Source organism: Pinus tabuliformis, chromosome 1_2 (assembly GCF_031772625.1).
Source record: "Pinus tabuliformis cultivar Carrire ecotype Pingquan chromosome 1_2, CPIR1, whole genome shotgun sequence".
Lineage (NCBI taxonomy): Eukaryota > Viridiplantae > Streptophyta > Pinopsida > Pinales > Pinaceae > Pinus > Pinus tabuliformis.
In genome coordinates this window covers 275863318-275876049 of record NC_142298.1, presented here as the reverse complement: position 1 = coordinate 275876049, position 12732 = coordinate 275863318, and the positions used below count along the sequence as shown (strand labels likewise).

At 41.9% G+C, this 12732-nt stretch overlaps 1 protein-coding gene across 2 annotated transcripts in view; it reads right to left on the bottom strand.

The window, feature by feature from the left end:
- LOC149205410 (uncharacterized) overlaps nucleotides 1-12732 on the bottom strand; it is a 301500-nt gene that overhangs the window by 121954 nt on the left and 166814 nt on the right. For both annotated transcript variants that reach the window (XM_089395056.1, XM_089395055.1), the window contains exon 5: nucleotides 8047-8145. In XM_089395056.1, coding sequence (XP_089251182.1) covers nucleotides 8047-8145 — 99 coding nt within the window. The remainder of the gene's footprint in view (nucleotides 1-8046; nucleotides 8146-12732) is intronic.

Genomic DNA, 12732 nt, shown 5'->3' with positions numbered 1-12732 from the left:
AGGGGCTGGAACTCGACCTAATGTGGCCCAATGCCAACAACTTCTATATGGCTCGCTCAATCTCATCCTTGTAGGCTTTGGGATGCCTATAGGGTGTGGTGATGATTGCCTGCACACTGAGCTCCAACTCTATAATGTGCTCAAACCCTCGTCTGTTGGCTGCCCTAGTGGTATGTCTCCAAAAACTACCGATATCTGTCTAGTATAGCCTGTATGTCTGGATGTGGCGGCTTGGTCTTTCCCCCACCCTCTGAAATCCTCAGCTCTACCACCCATGCTATGTTCCCATGACTCAAATCGGCCTCCATCCTATGGGTTGAGACTGTCTACGGAGGATATAAATGCATGCCCCGAAGAACTACTAGCTTACCATCCAGCCTGGTAAACTCCATCTCTAGTTCCCTCCAGTCATTGGTGACTCGGCCAAGGGAATATAGCCACTGGACATCCATCACTACGTTGGTGTCTGGTACATCCACTACGAAGAAATGATCAGTCATCAAGTAGTTCCCCATGGTCACTGTCAAGGCGGGAACATACCTAGTGCACAGCATTGTTTTGTCCCCTGGCACCAGAACGGAAAACCCCTCAAACTTTGTTGTGGCAATGCCCCTCCCCTGAACCATGTGAATGAAGTTGTGGGTAGCCCCACTGTCTACTAGGACTGAGACACGTTGCCCTTGCACTATGCCTCAGATCCTCATCGTCAGAAATTTAGGGACTCTGCACAAGGAAGCAAGGACTCCCCCAGAGGGTGCGAAGATGCTCCTCCATGTGGTGGTGGTGGTGGTGATCCCCTCTTTGTCGGACCCTCACTGTCTCCCCCACCATACTCCAGATCTACATCGTCCTCCTGATCACTATCCAAAAAGACCTCAATATAATGGCCTTTGCCTGTCGTGAACCACTGGCTCAGTGCCCATGGTTCCCAACAGGTAAAGCACAGTTTCCTCCTCTTGAGGTCCCTCCTAGTCTCCTCATCTAGCTGCCCACGTCCCTGGGCTGCTCTCTGTGGTGGTGGTCTAGTATCACTTCCCTTCTGATGGTAGGGAGTGCATGTAGGAATAGGTGCCCGGGTCTTGGGGATGGCCCCCTGCAAGTCTCTAGCACATGTCACGACCTCCTGCAGCGTAGAGGGCCTGCGTGACTTCACCAGTCCATGCAGTGGCTCGAGTAATCCCTCAATAAATGTGTACACCCTCCTAGCATCTGATAAATCTGGCACCATGACTGAGACTCTCAGAAACTCTGATATGTACTGCTTTGGATGACCCGTTTGTCTGAGTTGGGTCAGCTCCCTGAAGTGAGCCTCTGGATCCCTCTGATCAAAACGCTCCACCACTCTCCTAGTGAAATCCTCATAGGAAGTCACGTTGGCATGCCCTAGAGTAGACAAGTCATGAAACCACCAGTCGTGTGCCTCCCCCTCCAAGTGTAGCATAGCCATTTTAATGGCTTCCACCTCCGTCATCCTGTTGAGTTGGAAATAAGTGTCCAGCTTCTCCACCCAGGCCCGAGTTGTGCACTTGGTCGTGCCATCATATGTAGGGAAGTACATCCTCCCAATAGTATACTACAACTCAAAGTTCTGCATGCCCTGGCCTCCATAATTTATGCCCTTCTCATTTTGCTTGAGCTGGCAATAGTCTCTGAAAGATAGGGTTGCCTTGAATTCCTCCCCCATGGATTGCCATTCCCTGAAATACTCCCCCATGGGCATCTAGTCATCTGATCCACCCTGCTCACTAGGTGTTGATGGGAAGAAAGATGGCAGCATAGTCCTAGTTGGCCCACCTAAGGCTGATGGGTGAAGGGTGGTCACATTGTTGGGAGACCCAGAAGTTTCCCCAAATAGAAAATCTCGATGGATTATCTAGTCACAGTTCTGTTGTTTGATCTCCTTCTGCCCCTTTGCCAAATCATTGAGGGCCTTTAAGAGGTTGTTAAAGGCCATCTCCTCCTTACTCCTGGGCTCCACCATATCCTCTACTACCATTGCCTTCCCACGCTCCTCAATGTGTAGTGTAATCTCTAACTCCCTCTCCCAACTCCGGTACCTCTGTCTCCTGTAGGTGATATTCTACTTGTCCTCCTCACTCATAGGAAAATCTCCCATGGCTGAGCCAAGATCTAGGCTTTAATACCACTATAATGTTCCTAATTAGGAAAAACAGTGATATGCAAAGAAAACAGCAAATTTACACGACAGAAAATTTCAAACTTTAGAGTGTACCCATGAAAAACTAGAAATGTAGAAGCAGTTGAGCCATTTTATTTAAATCTGGAGCAAGAGTACAAATGTATGGGAGGAATGCACCCGGGCTTGCCACAAAGGCAAGCGGAGCAAAGCCCAGGTGGATAAACATGAAGCTCAGATGCTATTGTCAACTACCCAAGTACTGCTCTGCGCTTCCCCAGCAATTTTATACTGTTTGCTGCAAAGAAATCGTTGGAATCCCCTCCTTCAAAGCTCAGAAAATTCTGCAAAATTACCCCCAAACTCCTCAAGCAAAACCCACCAAAACCCAAAAAGGGTTTGGCCTAATCCTAAGCTTTGAAAATCAACCCCCAAAGGCCCTACGCTCTCCACTGGCTACTGAAATATGTTGTATCTCAATGCACCAACAAACCTCCCCAAAAACACCCCCAAAAGGCTACAATCCACTCCACAAGTATTATCCTTTTTTCTCCCGGCAAGTTCCAGCCACAATGGACAAACTCCTCACTCACACGTGTGCCTAGCCTTCTACGCAGGCCCAGAAGCAACAAAATCACTCCAGAAAATAGTTGTCTCCTCCAGCTCCCAAACTCCCCAAAATGCCTACAAAATACTTGAGCTCCCTTCTCCTAATTTCCTCCAGCAATTACTCCCCGAAAGAGCACTGAAATGACTCCCTCAAGAGCCTCTCCTACATCCTCCAAAAATACGAACTACCTGGCAAATCTGAATGTAAATGCTCGAAAATTCATTGTAAGTCTCCTCCGGATAAGTCTAAAAGAACCTCTCTAGGGTGGCACTCGAAGTCCCCCGAAGAAAGGGTGAGTTCTCCGCTTGGAAAACTCGTGCTAAGCAACAAGAACCTGACTAACCAACTCGAGAAACTAAGTTAAGTTTGATATGCCAAAAATTGCAAATGAAGTTGAGCTCCCTCCTTTTATAATTTCGTGGGCCTTCCTTCCCACGTGGGCCCCCCCACCAAGCAATTTGAATTCCCTCCTAAGCATTTTGAACCAAAGGCAAAGGTGAAATGCATTTTCATTGTGTGGGTGCCCCCCACACTCCACTAACAAAATAATATGATTCTCCTTTTAACTCCCAAGTATTTTACCAAAATTTGAGTGGGTTCCATAGCCTCCAAATTTTTTCTCAAAATTGCAGGAATTATTCCCGTTCCAAAATAATTTAGGAAGGGACATTACAGTTCTCCCCTCTCAAATGTTGCTTGTCCCCAAGCAACTTCAGCGTTAGATGCTCCAATATGTGCTCACCCTCCCAAGTGGCATCCTCATCCGGTAGACTCTTCCAGCGCACCAAATACTCCCTGATTGTTCTTCTCCTTAACTTTCTTTCCATGGCCTCCAAAATGGCTCCAGTTCCAAAACCAGATGCCCCTTATCATTAAGCAGAGGCAACTCCATAGCTATTGTAACCTGCGACTCCAACACCCTCTTGACGCATGAAACATGGAAAATATTGTGGATCTTGCTCCCTTGTGGTAGCTCCAACTCGTATGCTACCTCTCCAACTCTCTTGATCACTCAGTATGGCCCATAAAAATGAGGTTGCAGCTTCTCAACCCCCTTTTGTTTCAATGTTCACTGCCTGTATGGCTGCAAATGCAGGAACACCAAGTCCCCCTCCTCAAAATGCCTCTCAACCCGATGTCTATCAGCGTATATCTTTTGTTGATTTTGAGTTGTCAGCAAATTATCCTTGAGAGCCTTGAGGACGTCTTGGCTCTCTAGGATCCAATCTTTGGCCTTTGGGGCCCAGTTGCTTCCAAAAACAATCTCAGCAAAAGACAAAGCATCATAACCATATAAAGCTCAAAAAGGTGACATACTGATGGGCATATGATGAGTGGTGTTGTAGCAATACTCTCCTATGTGCAGCCATCGAATCCATGCCCTCTGCTGTCCGATCACATAGTTCCTGAGATATCCCTCTAAACACTTATTCACCCTCTCCGTCTAGCCGTTTGTTTGTGGGTGGTAGCTAGAGCTCTGGGTGAGCTCGATGCCCACTAGCCCAAAGAGCTGCTGCCAGAAATCTCCCATAAATTTGTTGTCCTTATCACTGACTATGGTCTTAGGGAGTCCATGCAAGAAGAAAACCTCCATGAAGAATAACTCTGCCACCTGAGAGGTCGACAACCGTGTCCGAATGGCAAAGAAATGAGCATATTTGGTCATCTGATCGACCACCACATAAATACAGTCCTTGCCCTGCACTGCTGGAAGACCTGTGATGAAATCCATAGAGATACTCTCCCATTTCCCCTTAGGAATGGGAAGAGGTTGCAACAACACGGTTGGATGAGTCAACTCCCCCTTGTTCGTCTGACAAGCCTCACACTCCTACACATACCGCAAAACATCCCCCTTGAGGCCCTTCCATGTGAAGCGCTCTCTCACCGCCATGTACGTCTTCTTGAACCCCTTATGCCCTAACAATGGAGAGTCATGAGCTACATGAAGTATCTGATCCCTCAACAGCGAGCCCGGAACCAAGAATATGCGCCCCTTGTAGTATATAATCTCAGCCATCACCTGATAGCGCTCATCTGTGTGAATGCCCTCCAAGATCTCACATGCCTGTCAATCCTTAGAGTACTCTATGAACAATTGCACCTTCCAATCATGGCAACTGATCATGAGTGAAAGCGCTATAGGTCTCCTCGATAGTGCATCAATTACGACATTGTGCTTCCCCTGCACATACTCAATATCAAAATCATAGGCCTGCAACTTGCTGACCAACCTCTGTTGCCTGTCATTGAGGCCTTGCTGCCCCATGAAGTGGCGAAAACTGGTGTGACCTATCTTCACCGGAAATTAGTTGCCCACCAAGTATTTTCGAAACTTGGCCAACGCATGCATGATGGTTAGCATCTCCTTCTCATATATAGAATACGATCGCTCATGCAGTAATAGCTTCTGTCTCTCGAAAGCAATGGGGTGCCCATCCCCAATCCCCTCACCTAATGCATCACACTCCAACGTGAATGGTTGCGTGAAATATGGGAGTGCCAATACTGGGCAACTACTCATCACCTCCTTGAGGTGATCGAAAGTTGTCTGAGCTCCATCCGTCCATGCAAAAGCCTCCTTTTTAGTCAAATCTGTGAGGGGTGCCACTAACTGTGAGAAGCCCTTGACAAACTTACGGTAATAATTGCAAATGCCCAAAAACGCCCTCAGCGTTGTCACATCTCTGGGTACCGGTCATCCCGAATGGACCTGATATTCTCCTTGTGCACCTTGACCCCATCTGCGCCAATAATGTGTCCCAAGTAAAGCATCTTTGTCAACCAAAACTCACACTTGGATAACTTGGTGTAAAATTGTTGCTCCTCTAAAATGCGCAACACCATCTCTAGGTGTTGTAGGTGCTCCTCCCACGTCCTATTGTAGATCAGGATGTCATCAAAGAAAACCAACACAAATCTCCTCAACTACCCCCTGAACACATGGTCTATGCATGACTGAAAGGTAGCAGGGGTGTTGGTCAACCCAAAAGGCATGACCAAGAACTAGAAATGCCCATAATGATACCTGAAGGTTGTCTTCGGGATGTCCTGGTCCCTCACCCAGATTTGATGACACACCGACTGCAAATCTATCTTAGAGAAGAACTTAGCTCCTCTAAGCTCATCCATCAACTCATCAATACACGGTATGGGATACCGATTCTTCAATATCTTCCTGTTGAGTGCCATATAATCAATGCACATGCGCAAGGTTCAATCCTTCTTCTTCACTAGCACTACTAAAGAAGCGAAGGGGCTAGAACTTGGCCTAATGTGGCCCAATGCCAACAACTCTCAGATGGCTCATTCAATCTCATCCTTATAGGCCTTGGGATGCCTGTAGGGTGTGGTGATCACTGCCTGCACACCAAGCTCCAACTCTATGGTGTTCTCAAACCCCATGTCTGGTGGCTGTCATGGTGTTATGTCTCCAAAAACTATGTTATGAATATAATTCATAACAAAATAAATATAAATATCGAAAACAATAAATAATCAAATAATGATTATGTTAAATAGCCATTAAGTTAAGTGAAAAGGCGTGTCTAAAAGATATGCCTAGTCATGAAATGACACTGCCTAGGTATATAAGCAGGGCCTCATTGTAACATTCAACATCTTTGTACAATATCAATAAATAAATAAATATATTATTATTATTATTACAAATACCTTTGTGTATTTTATATTAAGAGCACAAACAATTATAAGTTTTGTTGTTTCAGAAGAACTTCTGATTGGGCAGAAATTTGTTTATGTATATGTGATTCAGATAGAGTAAATTTGCTTCCGCTAAATATATTTTGTGTTAGCAACTTAGTCGTGTATTCGTTCACTTAATAATTGTTGGGAACCAAATATAGGGTGTTGGGTTGGGAAATTCTAACAATGTTATGAGAAAGGGAAACTTCATGAGATGACCTCATAGCATATAACATGTATAGGTCTCTCTCTAGCTTTCAAGAACTAGGGTTTACAATTTTCATCCATATGAGCACCTTTAGAGAGGGTGTGCTCAACATTGAATTACATTCCTCGAGACTCTTCTTACTACCCATTTTCTACCTCTTTCCTTATTTGGTTGGATCCTTTCAAATCCAGATATGCATTGTTAAGCATGGGACTTGTGCAAGTTGGCTTTTCATTTGTAGCACACCTCTTCTTGATCATGCAAGTGTTCCAACTAATAACCATTTTCCCCTTTATGTTTCACTTATACTACTTTTCACTATTAGGTTTGGACCAACCCCTAAGACACTTAAAATTGTGATTATTTTTATAGTTTAGGTCAAGGTCGACCTCATAGCAACTTAAGATTTCCCCTTTTTCTCCATTTCAGAACTAGGTCTGACCCTTTCATCACTAAATATAGGTTTCAAAAGGGTGATTTCATCTTTAAACATGACTGATCCCTTCATAGGGTCCTTTAATGCCTTTTCTTCATATTAATAATGTTGACGAGGTGTATGTTGAATCTTGACCATGTTAAGTGTTTCTTCGACTCATCTATGACGGCACTTCCCTATAGGTGCACCAAAAGATCCACCTTGTAACAATTGGAAACATGGACAAATTATTGAGAATCCAAACCTGCACTCCTTAAACTACTCTCACAGTGGAAGAATTCTGGATTGATACCATGTAGGAAACTATAGTGTATAGATGTCAGAGAGAGAAAATAAGAAATATTTTATTAATAATGTTGGAACATTAAATCTCTTGCACACAATGAATCATCATATCTGATATTAATAGCACCCCTAGTTCGTTAGGTGCTTTAAATGTCTAATCTCTAATACTAAAATTTAACATTCCATTGCATCGGTCACAAGTAACTAACACATATATGTGGCAAACCTTAATGGCTTCTAAACATAAACTTATCAAGTGTTGCCACTAACATTTGACAATTGGGGCCATGAAAGGTTAGAATATTTACATGCCTTCAAGGCATGGCATCAGTAATAAGCTTTATGAATGCTTAAAAGGTTAGAAATGTCACATGTATCGTTTATTCATCATCTTAGTGCATATATTCACATTTTTACATTATTGAAAATTCACTGTGAGGTTTTAGATTTGAAAATAATACAAAGAAAGAATATAGTTAGTGAATAGAGAAAAGGGAGAAGAGGTGTCAAAAGTTAAAACAAATAAAATGGTTCACAAAAGAGAAGAATAAAAAATTGTTCTATTTGACTCTAGGAATGCTCACAGGAAAGACAATTATTAATTCATGTTCTGGAGACAAAATATAAGAAACCTGGCATAGAAAAGTTTCTATAAAATTACAAACCTGAAGCTTTCTTCGTCCCCATTTCAGTGCTTCTGTATGAGAACAATGATAAAGATCAATCTTTCCAAGGCCCTTAATTGCACCTCCACGATCTTCAACCTGCAATAACCAGAAGACATTAGTTCATAGCTTTAAGTTTTTTCTCCTCTTTTTTGGCTTGATAGCTATTTTGTCACTCTCTAGTCTGCACACCAATTGTCTCTATATGTCTTAATAGCTAGATTATTTTCCAAGAAAGAAAAAGTTAATTACAAATTCATGCAACTTCAAAGATAGTAAATTGATTGTTAAAGTACAGTGAATATTGCTCAATTTTTAATATGGGGTTTTGAGATAGCTTTGGAAGCTAAAATGCACGTGAACAACATCAAATCTATAGATGCACAAGATGCATCAAGCACATAAAGAATGATCTGACTAGTCCTCTAAGATAAAGATAAATGTGTTACAATTCAACAAATAACCACAAAAGTAGGTCAATAGGACTATGTTAGGTACAATGATGTCGGTAGAAATCTAAGTTGCACTGAAACGGATATCGAAACGGATATAGATACGGGGTTTGAAACAGATACAGAAAATTTTCAAAAAACCTGGCTATGACACAGCCAGGAAACAACACACACACACACACACACACACAGATATATATTAGACAAAATAAAAAGTTCATATTACCATTCATCTTTTAGAATCTAGATTCTATATTTAAAAATATATAATCATCGTCACGAAATTAACTTAAACGAATCATCATCATCAATTCAGCATAAACATTGTCATTATCATCAATGATTATTATAACATTCAATATATAATCAAGTTTTTGTTTCAAATTTCAATCATCAACATCATCACCAAAATTAATAATGCACACTACATAGTACAAATTACAAAATGAACTATGATTGACAGTCTACTATCATATGAGCTATTAAGGTATTCAATGTTCATTGTTCAAAAGTTTAGACATCATCATAAATTACATTTACAGATCATCAAATATGTCTTCATCCATGTAATTAAGATCCACATCAACATTTGAATCATCTCCAGGAGTGGGAGCATTGTTGCCATGTCCACTTGGAGATGCAATTATTGGTGTCTTCTTAGCAAACAAACTCATATGAGACATGGCATTCAACGTCATATACAAGTCAAGCAACTAGAGCTCCACATCCCATAGTTTGGTGGGCCCAAATTTGTATTCGTCGCTCTCGTGTGACAGAAAGCGAAGGTTTGAATGTACATACACTAGTTCCTCAGCCTTCTTGGAGCCCAATTTGCTTCACTTCACCAAATGGATGAAGCCATATGTACTCCAGTTCTTCTCTGCTAAAGAGGAACTAGCAACCCGTGACAAGATCCTGATGGCCAATTTTTGGCTATATGGAAGTTCCCCACCATAGTAGTTCCACCAATTAATTGGACTTAATATGGTCTTGTCCCACATAGAATCAAGATTTGCACCCAAACACTCTGATCCCACAAAATGAGCAAACTTTGAACGAATATGAATCCCAATATCAAGATCTACAAATAGCATTCTAAAAGCTTTCTTAAATCCTTGTGAGACTTCTAGGTCTTTGTTTGGTGTGACTCTTTATGGATTACTTAGCCACTTTGCAGAACTGCATAGGCCAAAAGGTGCAATGGGGTGGCCATCTTGTTCCACCTTTTGGTCAATATGTCTTTTACTTCTTTGTAAAAGACTTTATTTGGGTCCTTCTCCTTGGCATTTATAACCACCCTTATCTTCTCTATCATGCAGTCAATGCCCTCATACACCTCTCCTAAATTAGGCATATATATGTCAAACATGCATAGCAAATCCACAATTGACTTAGAAAATGCCAAGAGGTACTCCACCCAATGAGAGAATTGCATACCATTGATTGTAATGCTTCTATCACCTGCATAAGCCTTGTTAAGACTATGATGTGAGAAGCAAAATGTGTTTCAACAACCTGCAAGTGCCAATGTTTCAATAAATTAAAAATCATAATTTATTGAGTACCTAATACGATTCACGAATGACGACTTATTTGAGAATTTGATTTACATATTTGAATTTGAAGTCATAGAAATTAGAATTTATGAAATAAACTTTAAATTTTAGGTACCTTAAGGAGCTCCAATTTTGCAAATTCCCTGGAGATGCCTTAGGACTGTTGAAGAATCAAGGGCAATTAGGTGTAGTGTGATTCTTCTTGACTTGATAACAATTTGTGGAGTCTTTTTACCTTTCTCGCTAGCTTAATCTTCTTCTTATTATTATTAATGCATGTGCGTGTACTTCATCAAACTGCTATCAAAAACATAAGAACAAGAACACAAGATCTTGGCTCTCTGCCAGGGCCAAAACCTCTCTTCTCTTGAGAGGAAAACCCTTTGGTAAATCTTTTGTTATGTCGATTCTCAAACACATTTGTAATAGGGTGTCTCTACTCATTTTTGCACATTTTTCGCTAAGGAAAAGGACCCAACAATTTCGACTTAGGGACTTGGGAGAAATTTCGGCTTAATTTGGTTTCTAATGGAAGGTGGGGGCTAGCTTGGAGGGAATTCCAAATGTTGAATGGAGGGGCCCACATGAGGCAAGGAAGGCCCACGAAGTCAAAAGGAGGAGTAGGCTCTCATTTGCATCATTCATTCACCTTGCAAATCTAATTTACTTGACTATTCGCTCAGTTGCTTAGCCGAGTCAACTTGCTGTTGAGCCACGAATCTCTCAAGCGGGAGATTCAACCTTACCTTAGGGGGGCCTCGAGTGCCTGCCCTAGGAAGGCAATTCCATCAACGTTTTCAGGAGATCTGGGAGTTTTCTACAGCACTATCATTCAGCCACACTTAGGAAATGCGTATTTTTGGGCCACCAGAAGAACACGCGGAAGGAGATTGAGCCACAATAGATCAACCATTTGCCGAAGGAGCCAAGGAATCTGAAGGACAACATTAGGACAGCATTTCTTGAGAGTTTTGGAGCCAAAGAAGCCAGCAACCTAGCAATTCAAATTTTAGGCCTGGGAGACAGCGTAGAGGGCCAGTCCAGCAATTTCATGGGACTTGGGAGCAAGAGCTACAGCCTAAAAACTCATCCGGGAAGTCAAGAGATTTGTGGGAGGGATTAGCCCAACATCTTTGGACCAACGTTGCATGAAGCGGGGACGTTTTTTGGAAGCGGGGATGCGGAAGCGTCATTTCCCAAAAATCTAGGAAGCAAAGTGTCTACTATATATATATATATATATATATATATATATATATATATAGATAGATAGATATAATTTTTTGGCATTTATATTAAAAAAACATCCAAAATACCAAATTAGTTGTAGAAGACATGAAAACATGCCTATTTTTACATAAATCAAGATAGATATGGCACCCATTGTACATCAATGATTAGTTATTCTGGCATCAACCATCTACAATCTAGATTCCTCTTCTCTTGTCTAGCCTTTGCCTCTACTTCAATTCTATAGGGATTTTAGTCAACATTGCCTAGTTTTGATCAAACAGCTTAATCCAAGCGTTACAATATGGTAGGGAAACCCTAACATGCCTGATCAACAATTTTGACTTGAGTGAAGCGTACATAATTGCTAAGGCCATGACAAAGGAGTTCAACAATCAATAACACCAACATTGGACTACATATAGGGCGTGTTTCTCTTGATTAAATACCAATCACCTGCCCTCATACATGATATAATCCAATGAAATACCACAATCCCATTGATCCTGAAAATTGTTATGTTTGGTGAATTTTGAATGGGATATGAAATTCTATTTTCTCCATATGAAGTCTGATGAGGTTGGAACCACTCTCAAATATCCTGAGTCATTTCATGGTAATGTTAAAAATTTAAGTAAAAGGATGGAAATTAAAGATAAAGGAGAATGTCACTTTTACTTTAACAATTTAACATTACCATTAGGGAGCATCTAGGAAGCGTCTAGGGAGCATCAAGGGGCACCTTGGGAGTATTTGGAAAGCGTAGTTCCTCACAGAACAATTCGAAATTTTCAAAACAAAAAAAGCCCGGCAGAGCCGTCCACCTTCTCTCGAATCCGCAATGGATACACGCCCAAACCTCCATAGATCTGCACCTGATCCTTTCCGGATCCACAAATTGGGAAGTAGGAGCCGCGGATCGGCACCCCACAAATCCAATCTTGCAGGAATCACCAAAAAATAGAGGAACCATGGATCCGATTTTCCGATCCGCGTTCCGCTGAAGGAACGGTGGCGGATCCGTACGGGAGGGGGACAGTTCCTACAACACTGCTTTGGAAACTTTCCAGGAGGTTTTACAGCCAGAATCCAGCAAGCCAAGTTTTGCAGTTGTAGCTCAAGTTGGGCTCCTTGGGGGTCGAATTTCAAAAGTCTAAACCAACTAAATTCCTTTGTGGGCTTTTTTGGGTTTAGGCCAAGAAGTCAGAAGCTCGAATCTCATAATTTTCTGAGCACGAGAGGTGGTGTTTCCATCCATTCGAAGTCAGTAGAAAGAGTAGTTTTCTGGGCAGCGCAGTGCGGATTGGTGCAGCAATTGTAACAGCCTTCAGTTCAGTTATTGCTCACCTAGGTTTGGCCATGCTTGTCCATTGAGACAAGCCCAGGTGCACCATTCTATTTACCATTGTATTTTGCTCTTGCAAAAGTAATAAAATGGCTTAGCAGTT